Here is a 26935-nt window from a genome sequence, read left to right as displayed (position 1 = left end):
TAGCTACTCGCGGCTAAGGCTACCGACGCCCTGCAAGCCAAGCTCTCCTTCAAGAATTTAGAATGAATCGAAAGCAAACTACCTAAGGCGCCATGGAGTGGCTGTAGCGATGAGACCAGCGGCGAGAATCGCAAGTAGACGAACGAGATCCCCGAGAGATTCATCGCCAGCACCGCATCGCCACAAATAAATCAAAACGAAAATTCGAGTGGATGAAGAACCCTAAAACCTTAGGGCTCTTGGGTGGGTGACGTGGCAGGGATCTGCCCGTTGAAGTTTTCTATCAGCTCCAATACCGTTGGATAGCTTTTCTTGCAGTCCTGGAATATGCTATCCTGCAAGCACAAGCATAGCTCGCATAAAAACAAATGCTGCCCTAGACGAGACAGCGACGTTGATGCGAAGGAGCTCGTCGATTTCCAGGGGTTTCGAGGTATGAATTCGTGGATTTTGGAGCCGCGAGTGCTCGTCAGAGCGATTCCTCACAGATTTTCTCCAGGATGGGCGTGACCCTGACGCTGCTCAAGTCCTTGCTGCCTTATCTCGGGTAAGCTTCTCAATCGTGTCTATCGAGCATTTTCGCTGATTTTGCGCGATTCCAGACCGGCTGTGATGCTCGGCTATCCATTGTAAGTTCTCCTCTTTTCCTTCTATAATGTTCTATGTCCAAAACATCATTCTCCTTCTTCCAGGTATCAATCAATCAGGGCGATTGAGAGCCCTTTCAAGGAAGACGATGAGCAATGGCTTACTTACTGGGTGATATATTCCTTCATAGCACTCTTCGAGCTAGCAGCAGACAGAGTCCTAGAAATGTAAGTTCGTTCTTTCTTTTTCTCTATTTCTTGTGGGGCTTTCTTATATGATCTCTTTACTTTTGCGTTCCAGGATTCCAATCTGGCCGATGGTCAAAATACTTTTGATCTTCTGGCTCATACTTCCACAGTTCCGCGGTGCTTGCTTCCTCTACAGGAACTACGTTAGAAGAGGACTATACAACATACAAACCCAAAAGGATCACCTGGACGACGAACACACGTATGACTACAACGAGAAGCAAAAGAAGTTGCTTCGCATGATGAGCTCCGACGCCCGAGTAGCCGTAGCTCAGTACATCTCGGAGTATGGGCCAAACGCGTTCGACAAACTCATCACTTCTGTAACTTGCTCTGACCATTTTTCCTCTGTTCTTCATTCTTATCATTTTTTGTTCCAGGCTACGAAGCAGTCTGCGAAGAACAAGACCTCGCCGAGGACGACGCCTCCAAAGACACCGAAATCTCCCATTCGTCTGCTCTTCGACAAAGCAAAGTTTCACCACTCACCACCGAGCTGACAAAGCTTTCACTCTCCTCGAGTTTGTAAACACTGGTATGGTTTTGTTTTCATTTTTTTCCTTCTCGGCACTGATGCGTTAACTTCCAGGATCAATCACCCAAATAACAAACAGAACCTTGTAGATAGCCGTGAGAAGGCAGAAACAACGGCGAGAACACTTGCTAGAACAATTGTTCGATTTAAAGTTTGTGCTTTCTTTGCAAACTAACAACACCAGGGAAGTTTTACTACTCTAGGAACTCAAAGATGGAACTAACCGATAGCTCAACTTTCCAGATCCCCCCCTCTTCCCGGTTTAAAAGAGAGCTCCTTCCATCACTCGCCTGGAGCGAAGCACTCCACCGGGAAAGTCCGCGTGATCCCGGCCAGGCCGCGGAAGTGGATCTTACCCGAGTCGCGCTGGTCCACCTCGATCTCGTTCACGTCCACCCACAGCAGCAGCTCTCTGGCCTTGACACCGCGCAGCTGCTCCAGCTTGTTCTTGACGATGTGAGCCGTGATCTCGGTGCCGTAGCACACCTTGCGCTTGGCGAGCTTGAAGTAGTGGTCCACTTTCTTCTTGGAGAGGATCCAGACGAAGCCGGTGTCGTGCACCACGCCGCATTCCTCGACATCCTCAAGGGGCAAGAGCCCTCCAGGCAATCCAAACTGCTGGAGCAATTCCACCGCCTTGGGCAGGCAAACTTCGTGCCCCTGGTACATCTCGCCGCCCTTCTTCTGCTCCTCGGTGACCACCATGGCTGTGGAAGCTCGAGAGCTCTCTTTCCCTCTTCTGGAGTGCTCTTCTCTCACGGAGCTCTAGCTATGGCTATAGACAAGATACACAGGGAAGAGGAGGTAGGGATTGTACGTTTTATACAGAGGCGGGATGGGCCAGGGGTCCACAAGTGGTGGAGCGTACGGGCGCGCGTGTCAGCAGAATTTACTCTCGTTAGGTGGCGAACCACGCAGCCCGTATAACGAGAAACAAAACAAATAATGTATTTCTCGTGGAAAAAGTTGACGCGGTCTTTTTAAGTTTGAGAGCGAGAGATATCGAACCGAAAAATTGAAACATCTTACAAAGAACTAAGAAAATCTAACTACAATCGTCTATAATTCCGACTCAAAGATATAGAACTAATCGTTTAACTTTGATCCAAAGAGTGGAATTTATAGAACAAATCGATCTCTCCTTCATACCGCAGCGAAGCAATCCACCGGGAACGAGCGAGTGATCCCAGCGAGAGCTCTAAACCGGATCTTGCGCTGCTCGACTTCCATGGCTTTCACCTCCACCCACAGCATCATCTCGCGGGCCTTGATCCCGGTTATGTTCTTGAGCTGGCCGCTGGCAGCCACGGCCGTGATCTCCGTCCCAAACGAGACTTTGCGCCCCGCCAGCTTGAAGTAGTGTTCCATCTCCTTCTTGAGGACGATCCAGATGAAGCCCGTCGCTCTCACGATCCCGCATTCTTCCACGCCTGTGAGAGGCAGCAGTCCGGATGGAAGTCCAAACTCGTCCATGAGCTCCATGGACTTCTTGGAGAAGACGGCCTGGCCAGTGTAAACTTCGGCGGCTTTTCGTTGATCCTCGGGAACACCCATGGCGATCGAGCTAAAGTTGACGGTGGTGGTGGTGGTGGCGATGATCTCCGGGAAAAGCCTGCTTCGGTTTTTATACCCGGAAGTTGAGTTGAGCTCGAGGACCGTGTCAAGGTGCCGTGAATGCGGTCGTTCGGGTCGTACGCGCAAAATCCAGCTGCTAGACGGCGTCGTCTTTCGGAACCGAGAAAAAAATGTGACTGCAACAAGATCTAAGTCAGAAGAGGGAATCCAAATAATATCAGAAGAAACAAAAGAGAAAGGTGGAGAAATATTAAAACGTGGAAGGCACTAACCTGATTGCCTACTCGGTGGGAATTCTCTCGAGTGGTTTTGCCTTTTGTCTGTGGCCGATGCTATTCACAAGCGCTTTGCGTGTGCAAACGGGGAACATGTTGAGCTGGAGCAGCCCAAAGCGTCGGAGAACGTAAGGAAAGCTCAGCTGGTCCCTCGCAGTGTAGCGGACCACCTCGTTAAACCACAGGCACATAAACAGGTTGGTCACTGGAGTGTGTTCTCTTACAATCACTGATGCTTCAGCCAATGCTGGAAAACAAAAAACAAAAAAAACAAAACAAAACATGAGACATGTTTTTAGATACGAAAAAATCATTGAAGAATAGTTCAGTACCTTTGTGCCCATTGAAAGTTGCGTTTTCTGGAAATCCTTCCGCCTGGTACTGGCTGAGTTGCAAGTCCACCTCGGCTGGCAAAGCTTTGTTCTTGGCCACCACGGCTTTGCCTTCACGATAAACGCACCGTCGAGCTCCGTGCTCTGAAATACCCAGCGCTGCCTGGGGACTCCACAGCAGGGCATGGAAAACTGCCATGGGATCACGACGGAACTGGTACTTGGAGTCCACCCAGATTGAGTATCTTACGTTTGGAAATAGTCTGTGTCCCAGCAACTGCACCAACTCGGAAAGCAATGAGCGAGAAGGTTTTATAAGGACGAAATACCTTTGGAATTTTCCCGTTTCGACGCTGGTCGTTGAAAGGAAGGTTTCGAACGACGACTACTCTCCACAAACCAGCCATGCGAGTGTCGGGAGATGGTCTTTTATCCTCTGGCATTTGCGAAAGGGTCACCTCGTCCCAAAACGCAACATAACACACCTGAAAAGTTCTTGTGAGAAACGAAGATTAACAGGAGAGAAATCGATGAGCCAGACCTTTGCTAGAGAAGCATCTGACATGCCAATCGGCTGATAGATATCATCTCCTCCGCCGAAGTTGCAAGTCGTCACAACAGCCTTGCAAGTTTTTAGAAAAGCTGTGTCGACTTCGTCAATGTCAAAACCAGGGTCTTCACCGTAGAAACCACAATGCACCTCCATATTCTCGCGAATCTAGCAAGTAAAGAAAAAAACATTTAGTGTAGAAGCATAGCTATTAACGTTCTCACCTGGAACGAGCTATTTCTCTCAGCCATGGTCTGAGATCCCACAAATCTGTTCGTGTTTGCTTCCACACCACTTCCCGACTGCTTGGCAAAGCGAAGATCTCCCAGCGGACTAGGAAGTCTCGATGGGAATTCAAGCTTTTCAATCACCTCATCGCTTGGGAGCTTCAAACATGCTGGAAGAAGCATAAGAGGAAAAAAAAAAAACACTGCGCGTTACTGCCTTACATAAAAGGAAAACGCTTACGTTCACTGTGTCCTTTCGCTCTCCTCATCGGCATTGCCAGGCTACCGAGATTCGATTCCTTCCTCCCTGTCGCAGTAATCTCTGGATTCGCATTCTCCACTTTGATCCGGGCCTTCTTTCCTTCCAATTCACAGAATTACACCGCAAGAAAGAAGAAAATCTCACGCGCGCCTACCTCCCCTCGGACGCCGCTCTCATCCGGCCAAACTCGCAGTTCCGCGATGAGGACGAGAAGCGCCGCCATTGCGAGAGCTGGACACAACCATCTCAATGCCGCCTGGATCACGACCTTCTGCCATCCACTCCGGATCTTCTTCCTCTTCATCGATTCCCCCGCAAAAACCCTAAAAAGAAGTGTGTGACGTGGCAGTCTGAAGATTTTGCCCTAAATTCTTTGTAAATCTAGATCTTTGATAGTAAAATGTATGGAGCGGACAAAACGTTTTTCGAGTCCAAGTCTATAACATTCTTTGCGGCTTTGCTCCTCACATTCTTCTCGTCTTTGCAAGGTTCTCTAGAGCTCGCACTGAGCAGCGATTTCCATGCGATCTCACTGGGTGTGAATGGCATGTTGTCAATCAAGTCTTGGGCATCTTTGATCTTCCCGGCTCTGGCCATGAGATCAACCATGCAGCAGTAGTGCTCGCTCGAGGCCTGGATTCCATAGTCCGAAACCATGGACACAAAGTGGTAGATTCCATCCTCGAGCATTCCTCCCTGGCTACAGGCGGTGAGAACATTCGTGTAGAGGATCTCGTCCGGCTCGACTCCAAGGATTTGCATCTCCGAGAGGAGATCTAGCGCAGCGTGGTTTTGGCCGCCGCGTACGTAGGCTGTGAGCATCGCGTCCCATGCAAGGAGATCGCAAACTGGGAGATTGGCGAACAAATCCTCGGCTCGATCGAGCTTTCCTTTGCGAGCGAAGAAAGCGATCATGGTCGTGACGGGAGTGATGCTCATCTCCGGCATGGAGTGGAAGGTCTCCTCGGCCTCGTCCATTAGATCGTTTGCGACGTAAGCTTCGAGCATGGCAGTCCAAGTCACGATGTTTCGCTCGGGAAGGGAATCGAACACCCGCCTGGCGGATCGCACGCTTCCGTCCTGGGAATATGCCAGGATCGCCGCGGTGGAAGATACCACGTCGTGCTCCGGCATATTCTTGAACATCTCAATGGCTTGTAGCAGATACCCTGAAAGGGCATATGCTTGAAGCATCGTTGTCCAGGAGACGAGATTCCACTGGGGCATTTTGTCAAAAGCTTCTTTCGCACGATCAACTTCATCAAGGTCAGAGAAAATTACCACAATGCAAGTCCAGGAGATGATATTCCGATATGGAATCTTGCTGAACAAATCAATGGCCTCCTCCACATGCCCATTCTGGGCATACACGTAAAGCATCGCATTCCACGACGAGGGATTCTTTTCCGGAATGCTGTCAAAAAGATCCCGGGCGTCGCTAACTCGGCCGTGGATTCCAAAACTGGAAAGAAGCGTGGTAAAAGCAATGTCGTTCCTCTCCGGCATAATGGCGAAGAGATGGACGGCTGCGGTGAGCTCCCCATTCTGGGCGTAAGCTTGGAGCAAGGCGGTCCAGGTTACCAGAGATTTCTCCGGCATAGAATCGAAGATCCGCTGCGCTGCTTCCAAATCACCTCGCTGGGCAACGCAAACCATGATCGAAGTCCACGAAATCACGTTTCGCTCCGGCATCGCCTCGAAGATCGCCATGGCGGCGGCGCAATCACCGCCAAGAACATAGGCGTGGAGCAGCGAATTCCAGGAGACGATGTTCTTGGGCTCTTTCATGCGATCAAACACGCTCTTAGCCTCGCGGGGAAGCCCCGACTGCCCAAATGCCGCGATCATCGCGTTCCACGACACAAGATTGGGGGCGGGCATCCGATCAAAGAGGGCTTTGGCCTCGATCGCCTGGCCGTGATGCGCCAGCGCCGAGATCATCGCATTCCAGGACACTGTGTCGCGAGTGGGCATTCGATCGAAAGTCTCCCACGCATCGTCCAGATGCCCATTCTCGGCATACGCGTGTAGCATCATGTTCCACGAGTAGATGTTTGCTTCCTCCTGGATGAGATTGAAAACCCCTCTCGCGTCCTCGACGCTGCCGCATTTGCCATACATCTGGATGAGGAGATTAGCGAGGTACTTGTCCTCCGAGAGATCGCTGGCCAGGAGCTGCGCGTGGATCTCCCTCGCTCGCGGCAGATTGCGCGAGTCACCAATCCTGCGGATGAGCTGCGCGAATTGCTGCTGTGGATCAACGCGATTGAGCAGCGTCTCGCTCGCCATTGCGCGCGAGGCATGAGCCCTAATTCTTCGCCACGTGGGGTGCCACGTTGCGAATATTTCTGACACGTGTTTACATTGCAGGCTTCCACGTGTAAGGTTGACGTTTAAATGGGTGACAATAGGGCGCTTCTATTTCCACTAGTCTCTATGGCTGGGAAGTGTGTCAAAGTGTCGCATAGACTGGCAATGATCGCGCCCGCACGGTAAGATCGATCAAATTCTAGAATTTCTAGCGAACTTTTGCTTGTCTGCCAAAGATCACGATTCATCGCTGGGGCGGCAGACGATGCTCGCGGGCCTGCAAAGAAGCAGCAATGGTGGAGGCCCGATCCGGTGACTGGAACTTGGATTCCCGAAGGCCACGAAGGGCAAATCGACACGGTGGAGCTCCGCGAGGAGCGGCTGCGCAGCGTCCCCACGGCATCGCTTGAGGATCGCGGATGGTGGAGCTCGCTGGAAGATCTTCCCGATCGAGACGAAGCCACGCCCAAGAACACCAAGAGCACGACTTAATCCGCAGCTGCAACTCATCGTCTTGCCAAGAATAGAAAAGGCGCAAGCGTTTCTATATTGGGATGGTAGTTCTTTGATAAACACGTTTTGTTAAATTAATTAAACTTACCTTACGTCAGTGGTTCGATTCCAGCGGATCTCGCTTTAAAAGATCTTGTTGTTTACAATTTGGTCACTGGTGAAGGCATAGCACGCAAAAACTGACGAGTTTCTTCTTGTCAGAATCTTGTTCAAGCATCCGATCTTAGCTCAGTTGGTAGAGCGGAGGACTGTAATATTCTCAGAAATCCTTAGGCCGCTGGTTCGATTCCAGCAGATCGGACATATATTTTTTGATCTTTATATAATTTCAGATTTTGGAAAGACTTATCATCTTCCCAAGCAGATAAAAGAGAGAGGAATGTAATCTCAAAGAATATACGAGAGTCGCCTTTGTGATCTGGATTGGGATCTAAATCTTGCTGATACTAGGAGAGTATATCAGAGTTGGGCAGGATTGTCAAAGTTGAAAAGCACCCGAATGCAGATTCTTTGCTTCTTGAGGAAATTGATGCTGGTGAAGACACTCTGACGACAATTGTTAACGGTTTGGTAAAACAACCATAAGTCCTTATGAAATATATAAATTGCATAACAGAATTATCACAAAGTGATCTTGGTTTTTGGTAGTAAATTTACATATGTCTATCCTACGGTATCATCATCAAAATGAATTCACTGATGCAATCAAGTGCTATATTCACTAAGATGCCAGGGTGACCAACCTTCTCTTTCTCTTTTTTTTGTAGGTCAACCTTTCATCCAAAGTTGTGCTAGGGCTCCTCTTATGAGGGACGTGATTCACACACTGGACTGCCTGGCATCGTATAGCCCTAGTCCAAAACTCTTCCACCATTGCTAGAGCATTCTTCAGATTCTCTTATATCTCCCATGTTGCAGAAGCAGCTGGAAATCCCATCCAAAGAACTAGATACTCTCTCTTACCTGTAGTAGCCCCAATCTTAGTATCAATCACTTGTTCCACCTCCCACTTGGGCTCTCTATTAACGTAAACACACTCCATTAAGCAGTAACAAAATTACATGTTTAAGATATGGCAATTAACCATTCTAATTTAAATATTGAAAGTTTGAAAGTTTGATGGTAATATAAAAGTGTGGATATTAATTGATTAAAGAAGAAGTATTTAACAGTAGTTATAAATAAACTAGTAAAAACATTAAATTCCTCTTACTAAGTAAGTAATTGAAAGCAATAATGGCATACTCATTAATAATAATCAATTGTAAAAAGGTTCTATCAAATCAAACACCATTCACTTAAAATTATAAAAAATTGTAATTGACTCTAGTCATCCTTCTACAACATAAGGTAGAGTATTATTAACTTAGCATTAAATGCAACTATACAACATCATATTATATCTTTAGCTAATAAAAAAACTTATATAACTTCTCAATCACAAAATGATATCCCAGAATAAAAGAGTTATAATAAGCATGAAGAAAATGTGGAATAAAGATTGAAGGTATTATCATATACATATAATTATCAAAATTAATATCCACAAATTGAAAAAAGTTGTCCTCAATGTGATATTGAGTTGAAATGGCAATAAAAAATATAGTATTGTCAAACCTATCAAGAAACCTCATTAAGAGAAGGTAAATTTAATTTACAAAAACTATTAATAGTGGAATCTTCATCTAGAAAATCCACTTACTTCTCAGAAACACAAGAAAGCAAAAATACAAAACACAATATATGTGGGCTGGGGACACATGCTTAAACCATCCCTCTAGTTTCCTTGCTAATAAAACATTTATCAACATTTTTTCTTGTTTATTTTCAAGGATTGCACTAATCTTACTTGCAATTGCTCAAGGATCCAAACTGGTCAAGCTCGGGCGGGCCACCTCGGGCACTTTGGCCGCCCGAGGGGCAGGATTCTCCACTTCACCTGGTGAGGAAGCTGGATCCATTAGTGAGATGGAGAAGAGGAATCCAGCTCTAATTTCTCCAGGTAACAATATTGCAGCGCCAGCTCTGACTGAGGATCCTCCAGCTCCGGTTCCTCCAGCCACGAGGAAGCATGACTACACGTCTCGTAGCCCTATGTTTTTCACTGCTTTTCCCCTCCTTTCTCTTTCTGTGTTTGTAGAAAAGAAATTGCGGGAAACCGAAGATCAATATCTTGACATGAATTTAAATTCTCCCGGGGCGCCAAGAATTTTCTGAAGGCGATGGCGACGGCGGCGGTAGCTCCGGCACCACCGGTGCGACGGGGAGCTGAGCTTGTAAGTCAGTGGTACGCAATAGATTTCCGAGCGTGCTCTGCAAATAATTTTCTCTTGCTTCTTCTCCATCAGTTCCCCCAGTGCGACTCAAGAAGTACGTAAGCTCAATCGCCCGGCTGACGAGGACGGGACACCTCCTGGCGACGAGCAGCTCCGAAATTTTATGCCGGCAGAGACGAGAACTGGCTCTAGATACAATCTCCCGCCGCGGTTCTCGAGCAGTCGACTCCAGCAGCAGCGGCGTCGAGCAACGCTGCTTGGCAGCTGGAACTTCAGACTTTGCAGTCGCGCGAAACTGGGACGTTATTGACGTGTACAAACTTTTCAGTTCTGTGGCTTATATTGTGTTGATGTGCTGGCTGTGAAAATATTTATATGTGATCATTCTTTCCTATACTCTGAAACTATTTCTCTCTGTCTGCAAAGGATTTTAAAAATATGGAATCAAACTGTTTGCTTGTTGATAAAATGAAAAACCAAAGCCTTGTTCAAACTTCAAATGATTTTGGACTCTAACGATTTGCAGCCATAGACTTGACCCAGATTTCCTGCAGTGTTTTGCATATAAACCACTAAAAGATAAAAGCTTTTTTAGACTTACCATCTTTTTAACACAGCTAGTGATTTCTGCCACACATGCTGCTGTGTTTCCAGCCTGACATGCAAGAGACAGCTTGGGAACTAGGTACACATCGCCACTGCTGCAGCCCCTAAGAACATGTGTCCCATCCTTTCTAACAAGATCATAGCAACTTTTAACATTCTTCATTCCATGGTCCTCCAAGAATTCAATGATACAAGATGTAGTATACGCTTCCATCTTGGCAATCTCAGTGCCATCATTTCTCATAAGTCTCACCAAACCCATCCTTTAAAAATAAAACCCTACACTCTATCTATAATTACCTTCTTGGGCCGGCCAATAACAGCCATCGGATTTATCCCTGGCCACCGTTTCTTCTCTTGCGTGAGTCAAAGAAAAAATTATATTTGTAGAAAAGAAGTTGCGCAGAAACTGAAGATCGATTACATCTGAATGTCTTCACCCCGGGGCACAGAAATTTATTTAGCTGGAGCTCTGCTTGAGTCTTGAACAGACACTCGGCGAGAGCGTCGCTGCTTGGCAGCTTGGAATTTTCGACTTTGCAGTGTCCTTTGGAGACCTTGGACGTTGTCGACGTCCGAAAGCCTTCTTGAAGTGCAAAAAGTTTCCATTCTATGGTTTATATCGATTTCATAAAAAGTGAACTCACTACAACAGCTTAAAGTGAAAAACCAAACAAGTATTGAAGAGATTGAAGAGCCAGTTTCAGCCTTGTTCGATTTTGTACCTAACGGTTTGTAGCGATAGACTTGAACCAGATTTCCTGCAGTATTTTGCATATAAACCACTAAAAGATTAAAGCTTTTTCAGACTTACCATCTTTTTAGCACAGCTAGTGATTTCTGCCACACACGCTGCTGTGTTTCCAGCCTGACATGCAAGAGACAGCTTGGGAACTAGGTACACATCGCCACTGTCGCAACTCCTAGTAATATGTGTCCCATCTTTTCTAACAAGATCATAGGAGCTTTTCTTCATTCCATGGTCCTCCAAGAAATCAAAGATATAAGATGCATAGTTAGTGTCTATCTTGAAAATCTCACTGCCGTCATCTCTCAGAACTCTCACTATTCCCATGCTTCTCAGTTTGAGCACAAAATAAACCTATATCTTTTTGGCATGAGTTGCTGAACTTTTGGGCCGCCGGATCCGGACATTGGTGGCCATCGGATATTAAGACTAATTTAATCCTCAACATGTAATTGATACTTATAGAGCATCGATGAAATGCGACGTCTTCATTCAATATTAATTAGTGTCAAGGACTGCTCGATGCTATCCATGGCTGTTTTCAAAGACTCCATGGACGCGGCATATGATATTCTCACGCAGCGTGGCTCGCCAAAAGCGTCGCCTGGAACTAAAGCGACCTGAGCTTTCTCCAGGAAGAACTTACAAAGTGATTCCGAGTCAAGGATTGTGCCAAATCCTTGAGCTTCGCTGCCGTAGTAGGCACTGAAATCGGGAAAGAGGTAGAAAGCTCCCTGAAGAAAAAAGGCCTGAGAATCTCTAGGCAAATCTAAACTTGTTGTACCTGAGGAACTGAGAGTTTCACCCCTTTTAGAGATTTCAACCTCCTGACCATGAAGTCCCTTCGCTCTTGGAAAGCTTCAACCATCTTTGCGACAGCTTCGCCACCAGCGAAGCCCAGGCCCATTGCTGCAACTCCAGCTTTCTGGGAAATACTGCTCGCTCCAGATGTTAACTGTGGCAAACTAGAGAATGAATCAGAGCAAACAAGAGAGTTTTGAGTACCTGGCTCTGGACCTTGTTACAAGCAGTAACAAATCTCTTTGGAGCAGCTAGATAGCCGAGCCTCCACCCGGTCATTGCAAAGGCCTATAAAACAAATTCTCATGCTGAGATAAAAATACACAGGTATAGAGAGTCGTACCTTGGAAAATCCGTTGACAGTAAGAGTTCGCTCCCACATTCCTGGCAAAGCTGCAAAACTTGTATGTTTAGCTGGAGAGTAAATAATGTGCTCGTAAATTTCGTCTGACAAAACCTGGAACAAGTAACTCAACGTTATGATATATCTTCGAGAAGCATTAACTTACCAGCAACCGCGGATGCTTTGCAACAATCTTCGCTATTGCATCCAGCATTTGCTGAGAGTAGACGGATCCTGTTGGATTCGAAGGCGAGCACAGAATAAGCAGCCTTGATTTTTCAGTTAGAACGGCTGATAGAGCATCCGGTGTTAGAAGGAAATCGTCAGTTAAGGATGTCTGGACAACCACAGGCTTGGCATCTGCTAGACGAGCCATCTCCGGATAACTCACCCAGTATGGAGCAGGAATAATCACCTGAAACAAAGCTCATAAAACAACCATTCTAAAGTTCTCAACATACCTCATCACCAGGCGAGCAAACGGAAAGAACAGCTTGCGTGATACATTGTTTCGCTCCATTGCTCACAAGGATCTCGTCCGTTTTGTACGTGAGCCCATTTTCCTCTGGAGAAATACGAAGTCTTACAAAAGCTTTCGGAAAACATCACTCACCTTGGAGCTTGTGTACAATGGCTGATCGTAGCTCCATAGTTCCCGCATTGGGAGTATAGCGCGTAAAGCCTTCTTGAATTGCCTTCCTTCCTGCCTGTTAGGAAGCAAGAGTGAGCTTTCCATGAGGTGCTGATCAAACAAAACACGTACCTCGGCAATGACTTCCGGCGTGTCAAAGTCGGGCTCTCCAGCGGCCAGTCTCACGATCGGCACACCAGCTTGGACCAAAGCCGTGGCCTGATCGGAGATAGCCATCGTCTTGGATGGACGAAGCGCTGCTACTCTCGGACTTAGAGAAGTATCCAATTCCACAGCTCCATTTTCCTGTGCAACTGGTTCCTTCTGGCTCAAAACCGCCGTAATCCTCGAACTCCATCGCGACGAGCTGGAGCACACGCTCAAGCTTTCTTCGATCCAGAGACAAGTAAAAGAAATCACGAACCTAGAGGTGATTTTCACTCCGGAGGGAACGGATCGTCCCCTGATCCAGAGCTTGGACGCGACGGCGGGGCTGGAATCCGAGCTGCTGCAAGGGCTTGAAAATCTATGGAGACGGGTGTGCTGCATTGTCGCCATGGCGCTCTAGATTCCTGGAAAACAAGAGATTTCGTCAGGCGCCATGGCCAAGAACTCCAATCTGGCGCCATCTCACCTCTCGATCGATCGCGCGCGCGCTACCTAGGGCGAGGCCAGTGGCGCCTTGAGCGCCTTTGTAGTGGGACAATGGCCTAATCACAGCCGTTGTGTTTGACGAGCTGGTAAGCTTCATGGTCAAAAAAAATGGTCGTGAAAAGAAAAAATATATATATATATATAAAAAAACTATCTGTGGCTTCATCCAGGTTCGAACTGGAGACCTTCAGTGTGTTAGACTGACGTGATGACCAACTACACCATGAAACCACTTGTGTAAACTTTTCACACAGATTTATACGACACATTAGCAAGAACTCAGTTGCCAAGTATCTAGGGCTCTTCATCATGAGCGTGGCTTATTTGCGTAGCTGGAGAGCAGTGGGGAGCGCTGCCGCGAGGATTCGTTCCATTCCATCGCTGAGGCCGCGATTCCGAGCAATGGCGAGCTCCGCATTCCAGAAAGTGCAGATCCATCGCGGCAACGGCGACGACTTTGTGAGTATTTTCCCATTTGCTTCTTGGATCGATGAAATCTCGCTCGAATTCCAGACGTTTGATGCATACATTGTGGGGGAAGAAGGCGCGCCGGGCGTGGTTGTGCTCCAGGAGTGGTGGGGTGTCGATTATGAGGTCAAAAATCACGCGCAAACGATCGCTAGCAAGGGATTTCGATCGCTCATACCAGAGTAAGCGCTCCATTCAATGCCCGTTTGTTGGACTTTTTCCTCTTTCTTTTGCCTCGTAGCTTGTTTCGTGGCAAGATTGGATTGGACGCTGCCGAAGCACAGCATCTTATGGAATCGCTGGACTGGCCTGGGGCTGTGAAAGACGTGGCTGCGTCAGTGAAGTGGCTTAAGGAGCACGGATCAAAGAAGGTACTTCTTCCAAGTTTTTATGGTTCTTCCAAATGCTTGCTCGATTGATCCAAGTTTTTTCTGTTCTTCCAAATGCTTGATCGATTGATCCAAGCTTTTTTGTTTCTTCAATGCTTGCTCGATCGTTGTCGTTTAGAGTTTCCTGCCTTGATGAGAGATTGATGTTTCTAATGAACTTTGCAGGTTGGAGTGACAGGTTTTTGCATGGGAGGAGCATTGTCCCTGGCTGCTGGCGTTCTCGTCCCGGATGTGAGTGCCGTGGTGGCCTTTTACGGGACGCCATCGCCCGACCTCGCCGACACCTCCAAGTTGAAGATACCAGTTCAAGCTCACTTCGGGGAGCTCGATCAAATGGCAGGCTTTTCCGATGTTGCGGTAAGCAAATTTCCATTCCAGTGCTTGATCGTTTGGTGCCTGCCCTCAAGCTTAAGTTTTTTGGAACTGGTCATAAGCTTACTTGCATTGTCACACATCGTTTCTCTTTGTCATTCTCATGGCTTGATCTTTTTTCTTGCGGGCTTTTCTCATGAAGCATTAGCATTTCTCATCTTTGCTGCGTTCTTCCAGGCAGCAAAAGCTCTGGAGAAGAATTTGGAGGCGGCTGGAGTAGATTCGGAGGTGATAATCTATCCAAACAACGGCCACGCCTTCATGAATAGCTCGGACGAAGCTGTGAAGCGCAAGAAAGAGTGTGGATTCGCGGACCATGACAATGAGGCCGTGGAAAAGGCTTGGGCACGCTTCGAAGCGTGGTTCTCCAAGTATCTCAAGTGAGCTTTTAAATCATACTTCCATACTGTGCTTCCCATAAATCTTCTTCAGGGTCTAGGTAGGGTTTTGTCTTCGCCGCGCGACAATGCTGGTGGAAGAAGGCGATGAGAGGGCGATTGATTGGGATAGATTGATCGCCAAGGAGAAGCGATGGCAGCGCAAGGAGTCGACGCGGAAGAATCCGGCTCCAAATGCGGGTAAGAGGAGGGCCGTGGAGGAGGAGGAGGAGGAGGATGACGATGGGGACGAGATCTATCCATGCCTCGAGGACTCCAGAAGCTGGGATTTTGATTTTGATCACGAAAAGCTGGAGAACGAGGACAAGCTCGCTGCGATCTGGCATGATTGGGATGCCGAGATTGAGGCCGAGCGACGAAGGGTAAAAAAATTGTTCTTGTCTCTTCTTTCCTGAGGAGCTTTGCGTTCTTTGATCGTGTATAGGTGCCGGATCTCATCAAGTTCAAAGACATCGATGTTCTCATCGACAGCTGCGATCACGAGTTTGTTTTCCGGGAGGATTGTGGAAAGGTGTGCGAGATTTGTGGGCGAGTTGTGAAGCTGGTGTCCGACGTCTTCGACGTGAGCATCATTTCGTTTCTTTCTTGTCTCTCCTTGACTTTCTTTTCTCTACTCTTCAGATTCCAGTCCCAGCAAGGAAAGCGAGCTCTAGACCGGCAACTAAAAAACTAAAGCTCCACGAGGACTACGCATGGAAGTCCACGCTCAACTTCGGCGACGTGACCGTGGATCTCGTCCCGCATCCAATGGACAGTGCCCGGATGTATCCGCACCAGAGGGAAGCGTTTATCTTCATCAGCCGCAACTTGCTCTCAAAGGAGCCCGGGGGTGTCATTCTCCACCATGCCCCCGGAACAGGCAAGACGTTTCTCGTCATCAGCTTCCTCACTAGCTTCTTCGCCAACTTCCAGTCGGCCAGAGCTATGATCCTCGCTCCAAAGGGAATGCTCCTTCGCTGGGAGGAGGAGTTTCACAAATGGGAGGTCGCGAGTCTACCAGTTTATATTCTCGACGGCGACTCGGACATCAAGGTCTACAAATGGGCCACGGAGCGCAGCGTTCTCATCATGACTCCACAGCTTCTGGCATCGAAGCTGGCGGGCGGCCAGGGCGAAGAGGGCGACGAAAGCTGGCTGCTAGCTCGGGCAGCCGACGTGCTGGTGTTTGACGAAGCTCACTACGCAAGGAATGACAACACCAGGATCGCCGAAGCGTTGAAGACGGTCAGAACTCCTCGGCGTATCTTCCTGTCCGGGACGGTGTTCCAAAACAACCTGGACGAGCTCTACAATCTCTTCACACTGTGCCGGCCAAGTTTCCTGACACCGGTGCTGGAACGCTTCGAGTTTGACGCTTCCAAGGACGACGCAGAGAGGCACTTCTTCAAGGAGATGATCGAGAACCGGCTGGAGAACAACCTTGGCGCCGCGGTTCGTTTCTTTCGGAAGCTGACGGCTCCGTTTCTTCACTGGCACGGTGGCAAAGTTCTGGACAGTCTCCCGGGCATCGAGGAGGTGCTGGTGACGCTAAATCTTACCGAGGCTCACAAGGCGCTCGTTCTAAACGCCGGCAAAAGCTACACCAAGGAAAAGAAGAAAGGCTTCCTGGCCGAGGACAGTCGCTTAGCGAGAGCTTGCGTTCATCCTTGCTTTGCCGTGGACGTGGAATCTCCTGAGCTCGAGCAGCAGGATCCAAAGGCGGGCGCCAAGACTGCCTTCGTGATGGAGCTCCTGCGCTTCCTCAGGAACAAGCCGGAGAAGCTGATCATCTTCGGCCAGTACAGGCAGCCTCTTGAGCTTCTCAAGAACATGATCATGGAGCGGCTGGGATGGAGGGAGCTTCACGAGGTCCTTTACATGTCCGGGGAGACTGCAACCAACGAGAGGGTCCGCATAAGCAGCACTTTCAACTCCAAGAGCAGCACGGCGCGGGTGATCCTCGTCTCCATCAAGGCTTGCGGCGAAGGCATCTCTCTCGTCGGTGGCTCCAGGGTGGTGGTCCTCGACACGGCCTGGAATCCTTCCACGGTGAGGCAGGCGGTGAGCCGCGCGTTTAGAATCGGCCAGAAGAAGAAAGTCTACGTCTACAGGCTACTCGTCGGCAACACACTGGAGCACGAAGTCGAGAAGCTCAGAAGATCGATGCGCAAGGACTTCCTGGCGATGGCTCTCTTCCACACCGAGGTAACTCCAGAGGATCTGGCGAGGAAGGCCGGGCTTAAACAGGAGCTCGCTCCCGTGGAGGACACACAGGACGCCTTCCTCAAGCCTTTTTTGCTCGAAGGCTCGGATATCAAGTACCGGTGTGACGGTGTCTATCGTGTTCCTAGAGGCCTGGACGAAGTTTGTGCTGCATAGAGGAAATAGGCTATCAACTTTAGAGGTTGTATAAAGGTGAGCTTATATCCTTTATATCATTATATGATTATGCATATCAATTCTATCATCTAAGACACGATACTTCTCCAAGAGCTGGAAAGTTTCTGCGCAAACTATGTAGTTTAGCACGACCAGGCCACTTAATTGGGCATATCAAGACAACTTTCTTCACCGTAGGGAACACCACCTTCCAATCGAAGAGTTTATCAGATTCTCTGCAGCGAAGGGTGAGCGTTGTCAAATGCATCGCATCCAAAGTTGCAGCTATGCTCCTAAAGGAATCCAGTGGAGCCTCCAGCTCCTGGAGAGGCTCGCTTGTTTCGAGCTCGAATCTAAGCATTGCCCGGGTATCCGTGGTCAATTTAAGCTGTTTGAGCACAGGAGTTTGAAGCACCACCTTTGCAGAACATAACAGGACCTCAGCAGCCTCAAGATTGGGAAAGTCCAGCTTCAACTCATCAGGGCCACGGATTCCACGCAGCCTGAAGGATTTCAAGCTCACCGATCTGAGGGGGTTCTGGATCAGCTGTGTACGACGACGCCTTACTACAACTCTCGAGATTTCGAATTCCTCCAGAACAGGACTCGAATCCAAGAGCTGCTGACAAACGTAAGCATCCACTCTTCCAAGAACACAGCTCCGGAGCCATGGGAAAAACCCAACTTGGATCGACCCCACGACGTTACAACCCAGGGTGAGATGTCTGAGCATGGAACAAGTTGATACGTCGTTCAAGTCTACCTGTGGTGACATCCCATCATACTTAATCCTCAGCTCCTCCAGTGTGCTGCCCACTTTCCGAAGCCAAGAGAAGCAACGACGGTCCTGAGAAGGCTTGGGCTCGAAAGGATTGACCGTGACGAAGAGCCTTCGAACGACTTGATCCCGATGCTCCTGGAATCCTGCCGCCGTTTTCCACCAGTTTGATTTCACTGATAGAGCTCCGATATCCCTACCGACTCTGCTCCATCTCTTGCAGACGAGAGAATAGCCAGCATACTTTTTCTCTTTCTTTTTCAGGATGAAGTGTGGCTCTATTCCCTCCAGTATGTTTGCGATCAAATCATCCGAGAGACCCTTGAGAAACCCTAGAAAAACATGCTTATTATTCCCCTTTATGTTCCAGCTTTCTCAAGGTTTTTGTCAATGGCTTTCCAGTACGCCACCACTTTGCTTGCTCTCTAATCCAACCTTGTTCATTTTCTTGGGTTCAGCCATCGGGTGAAATCCATTTCGCTCTCCAAATTCGCTCCCGAGGAAGTAGCAGCGTGGAAATCACGAAATACCACCATTTTTTTTTATCGATCTTTCGTTGTAAAAATTGGTTTTCCGGCCAGCTTTATGTCAAGCAATCCAATGTTCTAACCATAGCCACCATCCTTGGATCTGTCTTGACACCTTTAGATGTCATAATGTTGTTTAGATCATTCATCCTTGCCTAGCGGACCTGCAGTCTCCTCAACTAGAGAGCAGCAGGATCCAATAGCAGGGGCCAAGACTGGCTTAGTGATGGAGCTCCTGCACTTCCTCAGGACCAAGCCGTAGAAGCTGGTGGCTCCAGGGCGGTTATCCTCGACACTGCCTGGAATCCTTCCACAGTGAGCCGCGCGTATAAAATCGGCCAGAAGAAGGAAGTCTACGTCTACTCATCGGCAACACACTGGAGTACGAAGTCTAGAAGCTCAGAAGATCGATGCGCAAGGACTTCCTGGCGATGGCTCTCTTCAACACCGAGGTAACTCCAGAGGATCTGGCGAGGAAGGCCGGGAAGCTAGCTCCCGTGGAAGACACAGGAGGACGCCTTCCTCTAGCGTTCCTGTTTGAAGGCTCGGATATCAAGTATTAGCAGATCAAACATGTGAAGAGGAAAATGAAGATTCTTGTACACTAGATTTTAATTCTTCATTAAACAAATCTAAAGTAAATTCCATTAAAAGTTTGATACAGCTACTTCTCCACCAGCGCAGAGGAGGAGCATGTGATTGAGCTTTCAACTTTCGATGGTCCCTTCTACAGATGGGCTTGCAAAGAACTAACATGAAGAATGTTGAGTGGTCTTCCAAACCCTAGGAATATTCTAAATGCAACCCAGTGGATGCCTCAGATTGGCAAGCAAGGGAGTTGAAGCTGGATTTTCCCTGATGCTGCCAAGGTCCCTTTATGTTCTGCAAAGATGGTGCTTCAAGCTCCTGTGCTGATATGGTCATGGTGTACTTAGGGAGGTCTCGAAAGATGGCAATGCCCTGGTGGTGCTAGCTCTGCTGGGGCAACAAGAGTTTGCCTTACTACAACATCCCTCCAGAACAGGACTAGAATCCAAGAGCTGCTGGCAAACGTGAACATCCACTCTTCTATCCGGGGCCACGATTGCCCGACCGATCGAGAGAATAGCCAGTATTTTTCTTCGTTTGATCAAATCATCCGACACCTAGAGAATCACGTTGCTCACATTATGTCTTTGTCAATATAGTTGTCATTTTTTATTATATATGTCAAGCACTCAACTTGTTATAAAGGGTGTAAAGGATGGAAGAATGTACCTAACAATGTTTGTGAGAATTCGAAAGGTGGACTAAAGATCTTTAAACTTCTAATGCTTCTTGGTGAAGAACACACCTAAAAACCCTAAAAAGAGTTGACAAGAATAGATGACCTAAATTACAAATTTTGGGGAAAGTGGATAACATTATTATTTTTCTTTCTTTTGTGTGTGTGTGTGTGTGTTGTCCTTCGCGTTGTCGTCTTGTCGCGGCGCCGCCCCCACGGTCTTGGAGAAATCTTCGAGCATCCAACCCAGCACCCGGCGCTTGGCGGTGTGTCGATCGCGTCCCTCTTGGCGATCGTCGGTGGGAGAGGAGGGGCGTAAAGGAGGTGAGCTGGGCTGGTGATTTTAGGTCGCAAGGAATGGCGGCGGTTTCTCTTTGTTCCAGAGAAGGATGAATCGGAACAAGGAGGATGTGAGGCACGAGAGGATCATTCGCGGATTGTCCAAGCTCGATGACAACAGGAAATGCTTGAATTGCGGTAGCGTGGTACAGTCTTCTTGCTTGTTTCTTTCTGGGTCGTTCTTTGTTGACAAGGCTCTTTTGGTGTGATTTTTCCAGGGACCACAATATGTTTGCACAACTTTCTCAACTTTTGTGTGCATGGCTTGTGGTGGAGTCCAGTACGCTACCACTTTTTTCTTTGCTTGCTCTAATCCTTGCTTATTTCCTTTGTAGCCGAGAATTCAGCCATCGGGTAAAATCCATTTCGCTCTCCAAATTCACTCCCGAGGAAGTAGCAGCCCTCCAAGCGGGTGGAAACCAGGTTAAATCCCGAAACACCAGTGTTGCGATTGATTCTATCGTGTAAATGTTTCCTCTTATGTTCTTCCAGCGAGCTTTGGAGATGTATTTTAAGCACTGGGACTCCAGGCATCATCCTGTTCCAGATAGCAGGTAGAAGAAAAAAGAGCTCTGTGGTAGGCTGATTACTCTTTCAGACTCTTGTAATTGAAAGTAACACTTCTGACCCGATCGTTTTCCAATTGTTTTTGAAGCAATCCCGAGAAACTTAGAGACTTCGTCAAAGCCATCTATGTAGACCAACTGTATTCAGCTGACAAGCCTCCACCACCTAGAGTCAGTGTCTCAAACTTATTATAATGTGCTCACGTTGTTTACTTTTCTTTTTTTTTTTTCCCGTATTTGTTCAGGGAGATGAACAAGATGGCAAACGAAGCAGCCTCCGATCGAGCTTTCTGAGCAGCCACTCTTTCGAAGAGCGTCGTCCGGGCTTGCAGCGAGAAGCTCACCAGAGAACAAGATCAGATGATCGGCCAGTTTCTTCCAGGGAGTACGACGGTGGCTACTCTCCTGAAGTTCGCTCAATGCGGGAGATTCTTGGTGACGATTTGCCCGTTCTACGTATAGAACCACAGAGACCTTCCACTGCTGTAAGTGCTACTCACTCAAGTAATTCCTGTGACTTCCCTTTTGTTCCTTTTTCCGCACAGAACGATTCACCAGGTGCACCAACAAGCAGCTCCCAACAAAGCACATACCCAGAAAATCCATATCCAGAGAATCCAGAAATGGTACAGCAGCAGCCATATATCAAAGCAAGCACTACCGGCTGGGCTACGTTCGATACTTCCCCGGAGCAGCCAGCAAACTCGGCGTCATGGCAAGAAATGTGGCATCCAAACCACGAAACAACTATGTGGTCGAATACCGCGCAGGGTTTGGTTTTTCCTCAGGTAACTATCAACTTGTTCTACCATCTTTAACATAGTTCTACTGGCAGATAAGTTTTCCCCCATCACAATTTGCACCAGAAACCGTCGCTGCAGTGGTAAGATCTCAATCACCACTCAACTCAACTCTAGCTTCTCACTTTCGTTTCCTCCTCTGGATTTAGCCTCGTCGAAAATCAACGAACCCGTTTGATCTACCCGAGGACACCAGTCTCCCGGTGAGAAAGCTCTGTTCTCCTTTTCCAAGCTGTAACTGTGATAAAAATTCATCCAGGATTTTACTGAGTTCCAATTCCAGAACCCGATGATAGACAGCGAGAGTTCCTCGTCGCCTCAGTCGTGGCAAATGCTGCCAGACACTTCACGCGAAGAATTGACACACGCTACACGGCCTGGAAATCCATTCGCTTAATCCATAATCCACAAGATTTTCGTAAAAAGCGCATATTCCCGTACGCTATTCGTTTCCGGGGGCATCTTCTCGCACAAAGGGAAGGAATATACCACCACGGTGGCATTGTACGGACAGGCTGGTAAAGCACAGGTGTCCTTTAAAGAAATAGTCACCTTTCCCTTAGGGTTGAAAGTACGCTCTTTTCCTTCTGGGCGTTCGTTCTTTCGCCATGGCAAGCTTGGATCTATGGTCGCCGGTGCTGCTCTACTCGGTGGCGCTCTTCGCCGCGATTTATGGGATCTCCTACCAGACGCTCTTCCGCAAATGGAGGGGGATCAAGCGCTACGAGGCGGCGAGCTGCGCGGTGTCGATCATCCACGGCACCACCATCACGGCGCTGGCGGGATACAACGCCTGGCAATCGCCCTGGGATCTGGCAGCCCCAAATTCCGCGACCCAGAACAAGATCCTCGAGTATAGCACCGCGTACTTCCTCGTCGACCTCGCCCACTACCTCCTCGTCGCCCCGGGCGACTACCTCTTCGTCCTCCACCACATTGCCACCTCCAGCTACATGATCTCTTGCAGGTACTTCGTCGGCCATGGAGCTCTGTCCGCCATGGCGATGGTGGCCGTGGGCGAGGCCACCAGCCCCTTCCAAAACATCTGGACGATCTGCCGTATGGGTCGCGATATCTCCCCGGCCATGAAGACGGTCTACGAGAGGCTCTCGCCGTTCTTCACTGTCATCTTCACGGTGTTTCGCGTCGGGCTGGGACCTGTGCTGGTGTTCCGGATCAGCAAGTTCTACTTGTCCGGGGCTGCCGATGGAGTGATTCCCAGGCTCCTGGTGCGGTGCTGGATGGCGAAGTCGGCGCTGGCGCTCGTCGGGAGCTTGGTCTGGGTGTACAAGCTGTGGGCCGGATTGATCAAGTTCTATGCGTCCAAGAAACCCGGGACGAAGATCCGGAGAGCGGCAAAGTCTTTCGAGGTGGAGCGGAAAAAGCAGCTTCTCAACGACGAGGCCGTCAAGGAGAATTGATGGAGAGATCTAGACGACGACCTGACTTTGTGTACCATTTTTTCTTGTGATGTACTTTCCCTGTTAATCAATTTGTAAGTCTGGAGTCTGGAAGAGAGGAAAGATCAAATCTTTGTGGGACGATGGCCCGAAAAAATGGCGGAGCTAGCCTGTTTTAATCGAGTGCCTTCGTACAAACAGCGACTGTGTGTCTTTCCGATCCGATCGATCACTCTTTGTCTTTGAGGTAGTCTTGCCTGAAGTGACAAACGAGAACTTTTCAGTGATGCTACAGAAGAAAACGGGAAGAAACCTGATTTTTCGAGAGAGCTGATAGATTCCTGTTCCAGCCATGAAGATGTTGACACTGAACAGGTTCCAATTGATCTGGGAACACGAAAAGAAAGAAGTTTTCTTTCGTCCAGAGAGGGAAAAGGGACCATACCGGATTGATCACAGTGCTATATCTCGACCAGATTATCCCCGTGCAAGTGACGGCTAGAGCATGAAAAAGGTCAATGAGTCAGCCACAGTAGAGGAAAGAAACACGAGAATCTCACCGCATTGCTGAGGATACGAGATCTTTTCCGGCGGCTTAGAGAAATCCGCAATGTTGGCGAAGGAAATCCCCCACTTGAACGTCGGCGCCCAGAAATGGACTGAGATTTCATCGCGCGAAGAGAGAAAAGAGGGCAGGAGTAAGAATTTCGCGAGCTGGATCCGCAGAGACAAGGAAATGGATGGATCGATCGCTACTTACTCGTCTTGGGACCAGCAGGATGATTCCACAGAGCTGCCACGCGCGACGACATTGGCGCTCCGTTCCTCTAGGGTTAGAACACCCTTCCCAATTAGAGCCATCGAATATTCTCCGTGTTAATTTTAAACACCCGTGCTTTGACTTTTTAAAAGTCAAATCGTGGTCTAGCATTGACTCCGTTGACTAGCGTTTTCCAGGGCGCTGGACAGCAAAATGTAAGACGCGGCGGAGCTTTTCTGGTCGAGACGAAACAGCCACTCGGCCGATCGCGCCGCCAGATCGATGTTTCCGTGATTCTTGGAAGCGCCCAGCAGCGTCTTCCACCCCAGGACCTCGCCGGGATTCACGATCTTGCTGGTCACCACTTCCTCGGCCTCGCCCAGCCGCCCCGACCTCGCCAGGAGATCCGCCAGGCACGCGAAGTGATCGTCCGTGAGAGCTAGGCTGTGATCGCCCGCGATTGCCGAGGCGAGGATCTGCCAGCCCTGATCGACGAGCCCGGCGTGGCTGCACGACGAGAGCACGACCATAAGAGTGATGGCGTCGGGGATCAGCCCCTCGAGTAGCATCGCGTGGAAGGTCCAGATAGCGAGCTTGCCATTGCCGCTCCGGGCGTGGGCCGCGATCATCGCGTTCCAGGTGACCACGTCTCGGTGATCGCTCTCCGCCATGGCGTGGAAGATCCTGGCGGCGCGCTCCAGGCTGCCCGATTTGGCGTAGAGGCTGATGAGCGCATTGGCGATGATGCGATCGACATGGAGGCCGGCATCCACGACGAGGGCTTGGATGAGATCCACGAAAGAGGCATCGATCGCTGGGATGCTCGAGCAAGCGCCCAAGATCGCAATGAATGTCGCGCGCTCGGGCGTGAATCCTTCCAGGTCCATGGTCCGGAAGAGCTGGATCGCGGCGGTGCCACGATCGTTGTGGGCGTAGCCAGTGATCATCGTGTTCCATGAGATCATATTCCAGGCGGGCATTTTTCTGAAGAGATCGGTGGCACGATCCGGAATTCCATTCAAGAAATAGGCGCACACGATTGAATTCCAAGAGCTAGCATCGCGGTGCTCCATTCCCTCGAAGATCAATCGCGATTCCGCGATGTGCGAGTTCTGGGCATTTGCGGTAAGAAGTGTATTCCAAGACGCGATGGATTTGAAGCTCACATTCTCTGCGAGAATCGATCTTCCTCGTACCGGATCTCCGCTAGAAACGAATGCCACACTGATGATCGTCCAGGAGGCCAAATCCCTCCCGGGCATCTCCTCCAGGATCGCGATGGCTCGCTCTATTTCCCCAGCCGCGGCATTCGCTTGGATCGCCGCGTTCCACGATGCGATGCTCCATTGCGGCGATCTCTGGAAGAGCAGCATCGCATCGTCCCTGCGCCCATCGCTCGCGAATGCGGCAATCATCGTGCTCCAGCTCGAAGTGCTCGCGATCGGCGCTACGTCAAAGAAGTTCTTGGCTTCGTCCAGCCGAGAGCTCTCCACAAACGCCTCGAGAACAGCGTCGCATGTCATAGCGTCATGACGTGGCATCCTCTGGAGCAGCCATGTGGCAGCATCCAGCCGCCTGTTGACAGAATATCCTACGATCAAGGTTGTCCACGTGGCGGATGTTTTCCTTGGAATGTGCTGGAATATCTCGACCGCCGCGTCCAGGATGCCGTTTTGCGCATATACCGCGAGCATCGTGTTCCATGAGATGGTGTTCTTCCAGGGCATGAGGGCAAATATTTCTATGGCGTCTTGGACGTAGCCGCTCAATCCAGAGGCGGCGACGACGCAAGTGAAGGCGATGGCGTCACGCTGAGGCATCAGATCGAATGCGCGCTTGGCATCGGCGAGAGAATCGTTATCGGCGAATGCCGCGACGATTGCATTCCAGGTAACAACGTTCTTGCGGCGGATGGCGGCGAAGCACGCCATAGCTTCTTGCAGCTGGCCGAGATCCGAGCGCAATGTCAGGAGCGTCGTCCAGGAGAAGGCATCCAGCTCTGGCGATTGATCGAAGAATCTCTCGGCCTCGTCGGGATTTCCGTGCCTCGCATTTGCGGCAATCATCAGGTTCCATGATATTACGCTCCTCTGCGGCATTCTATCGAAGATATTGATCGACTGTGACAGATGCCCGCTCTTGGTATGCGCTTCGAGGATCGCGTTCCACGACACGAGATTGCGCTCCTCCATCTCGGCGAAGATCCTAAATCCCGAATCTGGGTCGAAGCCATCGCCAAAGCTAGTGATGATCGCATTCCACGACACAACGTCGTGCTGGGGCATACGATCAAACAGGACCATCGCCTCGGCGCTATGCCCGTTTTGGGCATAGGCCGAGACGGTGGCATTCCAGGAGATCACATCCTTCCGGGGCATCGCATCGAAGATCTCCTTGGCTCTCTCCGGATCGCCACTCCGAGCAAACACGCCGAGCATGATGTTCCACGAGAAGGAGTTCCTCCGATCGCCCAGCGCCACGAAAGCTCTCGCGGCATCCTCGACGCTCCCGCAGTTGCCATACATTTGAATCGCGAGATTGGCGAGATAGACGTCGCTCGCGAAGCGGGCGCTGGATTGAATCGCCGCGTGGAGTTTCTTCCCGGCCTCGAGAGCTCGATCGGCGCCACAGCTCCTCAGTCCAGCTGCGATTCCAGCCTGGGTAGCGTCGATTTCTCCACACCCAGCAAAGAAGCTTCTACAAATCCAGGGCGATCGCGAGAGAAAATAATTCGTGCTCGATCGACATGCTGTCATGTAGGTAGTCAGAGATCCGGTACACCATCGCTCAATTATTTTTCAAACCTTACAGAAAATCCTCTTCTAAAGTTCTTCGTCAAACCTTCCACCTAGAAATCACTGGCGAGCGAGGAAACGAAAAACTTGCCCATTAACTCATTGCACGATCCTTCGTGAGTGAATGAAGCATTTCTTTTACCGAGATAGTTTAGCATGTGGTAGCGTTTGTTTTTACCGAGAACCAGGTAAACTCCAAACCGGGAACGACTCCCTGGCTGACGACACCGCGAGTCACCACGGTGGC

At 49.3% G+C, this 26935-nt stretch overlaps 13 protein-coding genes and 2 non-coding genes across 18 annotated transcripts; 7 read left to right on the top strand and 8 right to left on the bottom strand.

Annotated features, from left to right (window-relative positions):
• The first annotated feature begins 362 nt into the window (after nt 1–362).
• LOC9634297 (HVA22-like protein f) lies at nt 363–1615 on the top strand. 2 transcript variants are annotated; one of them, XM_024670703.1, is made up of 7 exons: nt 363–433; nt 500–547; nt 603–629; nt 693–815; nt 889–1159; nt 1217–1371; nt 1451–1615. In XM_024670703.1, exons 2-6 carry the CDS (start codon nt 501–503, stop codon nt 1334–1336), a joined length of 588 nt encoding a protein of 195 aa, XP_024526471.1. In that variant the 5' UTR covers nt 363–433; nt 500; the 3' UTR covers nt 1337–1371; nt 1451–1615. The 2 variants fall into 2 exon arrangements, with proteins under 2 accessions (XP_024526471.1, XP_002965862.1); XM_002965816.2 differs by having other exon boundaries at nt 364–433; nt 1426–1615.
• Nucleotides 1497–2262, bottom strand: LOC9634296. The gene has a single exon (XM_002965476.2). It carries the CDS (start codon nt 2074–2076, stop codon nt 1654–1656), a length of 423 nt encoding a protein of 140 aa, XP_002965522.1. The 5' UTR covers nt 2077–2262; the 3' UTR covers nt 1497–1653.
• A 190-nt stretch (nt 2263–2452) lies between these two features.
• LOC112344965 lies at nt 2453–3329 on the bottom strand. Its single transcript, XM_024670704.1, has 2 exons — nt 3219–3329; nt 2453–3122 (listed from the first exon to the last, which is right to left on the bottom strand). Exon 2 carries the CDS (start codon nt 2923–2925, stop codon nt 2515–2517), a length of 411 nt encoding a protein of 136 aa, XP_024526472.1. The 5' UTR covers nt 2926–3122; nt 3219–3329; the 3' UTR covers nt 2453–2514.
• Nucleotides 2453–4920, bottom strand: LOC9635671. 3 transcript variants are annotated; one of them, XM_024670699.1, is made up of 8 exons: nt 4747–4920; nt 4572–4686; nt 4328–4500; nt 4095–4271; nt 3883–4038; nt 3554–3830; nt 3219–3468; nt 2453–3122 (listed from the first exon to the last, which is right to left on the bottom strand). In XM_024670699.1, exons 1-7 carry the CDS (start codon nt 4894–4896, stop codon nt 3227–3229), a joined length of 1290 nt encoding a protein of 429 aa, XP_024526467.1. In that variant the 5' UTR covers nt 4897–4920; the 3' UTR covers nt 2453–3122; nt 3219–3226. The 3 variants fall into 3 exon arrangements, with proteins under 3 accessions (XP_024526467.1, XP_002965521.2, XP_024526468.1); XM_002965475.2 differs by having other exon boundaries at nt 4572–4691; nt 4747–4860; XM_024670700.1 differs by having other exon boundaries at nt 3042–3134.
• Nucleotides 4921–4973: 53 nt separating this feature from the next.
• Nucleotides 4974–6881, bottom strand: LOC112344892 (pentatricopeptide repeat-containing protein At2g35030, mitochondrial-like). Its single transcript, XM_024670432.1, has one exon. It carries the CDS (start codon nt 6879–6881, stop codon nt 4974–4976), a length of 1908 nt encoding a protein of 635 aa, XP_024526200.1.
• Nucleotides 6882–7048: 167 nt separating this feature from the next.
• Nucleotides 7049–7489, top strand: LOC9634295. Its single transcript, XM_002965815.2, has 2 exons — nt 7049–7084; nt 7139–7489. Exons 1-2 carry the CDS (start codon nt 7068–7070, stop codon nt 7392–7394), a joined length of 273 nt encoding a protein of 90 aa, XP_002965861.2. The 5' UTR covers nt 7049–7067; the 3' UTR covers nt 7395–7489.
• Nucleotides 7490–7632: 143 nt separating this feature from the next.
• On the top strand, nt 7633–7716 carry TRNAY-GUA. The gene is given in 2 exon segments: nt 7633–7669; nt 7681–7716. It is a non-coding gene; the product is annotated as a tRNA-Tyr (tRNA).
• A 3793-nt stretch (nt 7717–11509) lies between these two features.
• On the bottom strand, nt 11510–13545 carry LOC9635670 (aspartate aminotransferase). Its single transcript, XM_024670698.1, has 10 exons — nt 13455–13545; nt 13245–13392; nt 12953–13187; nt 12803–12896; nt 12651–12754; nt 12356–12604; nt 12190–12303; nt 12051–12134; nt 11830–12000; nt 11510–11779 (listed from the first exon to the last, which is right to left on the bottom strand). Exons 2-10 carry the CDS (start codon nt 13376–13378, stop codon nt 11534–11536), a joined length of 1431 nt encoding a protein of 476 aa, XP_024526466.1. The 5' UTR covers nt 13379–13392; nt 13455–13545; the 3' UTR covers nt 11510–11533.
• An 86-nt stretch (nt 13546–13631) lies between these two features.
• On the bottom strand, nt 13632–13705 carry TRNAV-AAC. The gene has a single exon. It is a non-coding gene; the product is annotated as a tRNA-Val (tRNA).
• Nucleotides 13706–13766: 61 nt separating this feature from the next.
• LOC9635669 (protein usf) lies at nt 13767–15125 on the top strand. Its single transcript, XM_002965814.2, has 5 exons — nt 13767–13933; nt 13988–14124; nt 14184–14313; nt 14497–14688; nt 14881–15125. Exons 1-5 carry the CDS (start codon nt 13784–13786, stop codon nt 15085–15087), a joined length of 816 nt encoding a protein of 271 aa, XP_002965860.2. The 5' UTR covers nt 13767–13783; the 3' UTR covers nt 15088–15125.
• Nucleotides 15126–15128: 3 nt separating this feature from the next.
• On the top strand, nt 15129–17547 carry LOC9634294 (protein CHROMATIN REMODELING 35). The gene is made up of 3 exons (XM_002965813.2): nt 15129–15463; nt 15526–15663; nt 15723–17547. The coding sequence occupies exons 1-3, from the start codon at nt 15170–15172 to the stop codon at nt 17457–17459; spliced, it is 2169 nt and encodes a 722-aa protein (XP_002965859.2). The 5' UTR covers nt 15129–15169; the 3' UTR covers nt 17460–17547.
• Nucleotides 17548–20214: 2667 nt separating this feature from the next.
• On the top strand, nt 20215–22158 carry LOC9635667 (arf-GAP domain and FG repeat-containing protein 2). Its single transcript, XM_024670702.1, has 11 exons — nt 20215–20352; nt 20412–20513; nt 20586–20647; nt 20703–20790; nt 20860–20921; nt 21023–21104; nt 21179–21418; nt 21479–21721; nt 21769–21816; nt 21883–21936; nt 21993–22158. The coding sequence occupies exons 2-11, from the start codon at nt 20418–20420 to the stop codon at nt 22128–22130; spliced, it is 1113 nt and encodes a 370-aa protein (XP_024526470.1). The 5' UTR covers nt 20215–20352; nt 20412–20417; the 3' UTR covers nt 22131–22158.
• An 85-nt stretch (nt 22159–22243) lies between these two features.
• On the top strand, nt 22244–23249 carry LOC9634293 (TLC domain-containing protein At5g14285). The gene has a single exon (XM_002965811.2). The coding sequence runs from the start codon at nt 22342–22344 to the stop codon at nt 23152–23154; it is 813 nt and encodes a 270-aa protein (XP_002965857.1). The 5' UTR covers nt 22244–22341; the 3' UTR covers nt 23155–23249.
• LOC9634292 (mitochondrial pyruvate carrier 4) lies at nt 23250–23998 on the bottom strand. The gene is made up of 5 exons (XM_002965472.2): nt 23894–23998; nt 23694–23792; nt 23579–23631; nt 23447–23520; nt 23250–23390 (listed from the first exon to the last, which is right to left on the bottom strand). The coding sequence occupies exons 1-5, from the start codon at nt 23943–23945 to the stop codon at nt 23363–23365; spliced, it is 306 nt and encodes a 101-aa protein (XP_002965518.1). The 5' UTR covers nt 23946–23998; the 3' UTR covers nt 23250–23362.
• A 59-nt stretch (nt 23999–24057) lies between these two features.
• LOC9635666 (pentatricopeptide repeat-containing protein At2g35030, mitochondrial) lies at nt 24058–26196 on the bottom strand. Its single transcript, XM_024670431.1, has one exon. The coding sequence runs from the start codon at nt 26194–26196 to the stop codon at nt 24058–24060; it is 2139 nt and encodes a 712-aa protein (XP_024526199.1).
• Nucleotides 26197–26935: the final 739 nt, after the last annotated feature.

Source organism: Selaginella moellendorffii, unplaced genomic scaffold, assembly GCF_000143415.4.
Source record: "Selaginella moellendorffii unplaced genomic scaffold, v1.0 SELMOscaffold_6, whole genome shotgun sequence".
In the NCBI taxonomy this organism is placed as follows: domain Eukaryota; kingdom Viridiplantae; phylum Streptophyta; class Lycopodiopsida; order Selaginellales; family Selaginellaceae; genus Selaginella; species Selaginella moellendorffii.
This window is presented reverse-complemented; position numbering and strand designations above follow the sequence as displayed.

What these genes read in the sequence shown, in the direction of transcription:
- LOC9634297 (XM_024670703.1), top strand. Translation starts at nt 501, where the DNA reads ATGGGCGTGACCCTGACGCTGCTCAAGTCCTTGCTGCCTTATCTCGG. An exon ending in TCCTTGCTGCCTTATCTCGG is followed by an intron (nt 548 to 602) that starts GTAAGCTTCTCA and finishes GCGCGATTCCAG; the next exon opens with ACCGGCTGTGATGCTCGGCT. An exon ending in GCAGACAGAGTCCTAGAAAT is followed by an intron (nt 816 to 888) that starts GTAAGTTCGTTC and finishes TTTGCGTTCCAG; the next exon opens with GATTCCAATCTGGCCGATGG.
- LOC9634296 (XM_002965476.2), bottom strand. Translation starts at nt 2,076, where the DNA reads ATGGTGGTCACCGAGGAGCAGAAGAAGGGCGGCGAGATGTACCAGGGG.
- LOC112344965 (XM_024670704.1), bottom strand. Translation starts at nt 2,925, where the DNA reads ATGGGTGTTCCCGAGGATCAACGAAAAGCCGCCGAAGTTTACACTGGC.
- LOC9635671 (XM_024670699.1), bottom strand. Translation starts at nt 4,896, where the DNA reads ATGAAGAGGAAGAAGATCCGGAGTGGATGGCAGAAGGTCGTGATCCAG. An exon ending in AGAGAAATAGCTCGTTCCAG is followed by an intron (nt 4,272 to 4,327) that starts GTGAGAACGTTA and finishes TTTACTTGCTAG; the next exon opens with ATTCGCGAGAATATGGAGGT. An exon ending in AACTTTCAATGGGCACAAAG is followed by an intron (nt 3,469 to 3,553) that starts GTACTGAACTAT and finishes TTTGTTTTCCAG; the next exon opens with CATTGGCTGAAGCATCAGTG.
- LOC112344892 (XM_024670432.1), bottom strand. Translation starts at nt 6,881, where the DNA reads ATGGCGAGCGAGACGCTGCTCAATCGCGTTGATCCACAGCAGCAATTC.
- LOC9635670 (XM_024670698.1), bottom strand. Translation starts at nt 13,378, where the DNA reads ATGGCGACAATGCAGCACACCCGTCTCCATAGATTTTCAAGCCCTTGC. An exon ending in CATTGTACACAAGCTCCAAG is followed by an intron (nt 12,755 to 12,802) that starts GTGAGTGATGTT and finishes GTATTTCTCCAG; the next exon opens with AGGAAAATGGGCTCACGTAC. An exon ending in CAAAGCATCCGCGGTTGCTG is followed by an intron (nt 12,304 to 12,355) that starts GTAAGTTAATGC and finishes TACTTGTTCCAG; the next exon opens with GTTTTGTCAGACGAAATTTA.
- LOC9635669 (XM_002965814.2), top strand. Translation starts at nt 13,784, where the DNA reads ATGAGCGTGGCTTATTTGCGTAGCTGGAGAGCAGTGGGGAGCGCTGCC. An exon ending in GCGGCAACGGCGACGACTTT is followed by an intron (nt 13,934 to 13,987) that starts GTGAGTATTTTC and finishes CTCGAATTCCAG; the next exon opens with ACGTTTGATGCATACATTGT. An exon ending in CAGGCTTTTCCGATGTTGCG is followed by an intron (nt 14,689 to 14,880) that starts GTAAGCAAATTT and finishes GCGTTCTTCCAG; the next exon opens with GCAGCAAAAGCTCTGGAGAA.
- LOC9634294 (XM_002965813.2), top strand. Translation starts at nt 15,170, where the DNA reads ATGCTGGTGGAAGAAGGCGATGAGAGGGCGATTGATTGGGATAGATTG. An exon ending in TTGAGGCCGAGCGACGAAGG is followed by an intron (nt 15,464 to 15,525) that starts GTAAAAAAATTG and finishes GATCGTGTATAG; the next exon opens with GTGCCGGATCTCATCAAGTT. An exon ending in TGGTGTCCGACGTCTTCGAC is followed by an intron (nt 15,664 to 15,722) that starts GTGAGCATCATT and finishes TCTACTCTTCAG; the next exon opens with ATTCCAGTCCCAGCAAGGAA.
- LOC9635667 (XM_024670702.1), top strand. Translation starts at nt 20,418, where the DNA reads ATGAATCGGAACAAGGAGGATGTGAGGCACGAGAGGATCATTCGCGGA. An exon ending in TCCAAGCGGGTGGAAACCAG is followed by an intron (nt 20,791 to 20,859) that starts GTTAAATCCCGA and finishes ATGTTCTTCCAG; the next exon opens with CGAGCTTTGGAGATGTATTT. An exon ending in CACAGAGACCTTCCACTGCT is followed by an intron (nt 21,419 to 21,478) that starts GTAAGTGCTACT and finishes TTTTCCGCACAG; the next exon opens with AACGATTCACCAGGTGCACC.
- LOC9634293 (XM_002965811.2), top strand. Translation starts at nt 22,342, where the DNA reads ATGGCAAGCTTGGATCTATGGTCGCCGGTGCTGCTCTACTCGGTGGCG.
- LOC9634292 (XM_002965472.2), bottom strand. Translation starts at nt 23,945, where the DNA reads ATGTCGTCGCGCGTGGCAGCTCTGTGGAATCATCCTGCTGGTCCCAAG. An exon ending in ATAGCACTGTGATCAATCCG is followed by an intron (nt 23,521 to 23,578) that starts GTATGGTCCCTT and finishes TCGTGTTCCCAG; the next exon opens with ATCAATTGGAACCTGTTCAG. An exon ending in CAGCTCTCTCGAAAAATCAG is followed by an intron (nt 23,391 to 23,446) that starts GTTTCTTCCCGT and finishes TTGTCACTTCAG; the next exon opens with GCAAGACTACCTCAAAGACA.
- LOC9635666 (XM_024670431.1), bottom strand. Translation starts at nt 26,196, where the DNA reads ATGGTCCTGTTTGATCGTATGCCCCAGCACGACGTTGTGTCGTGGAAT.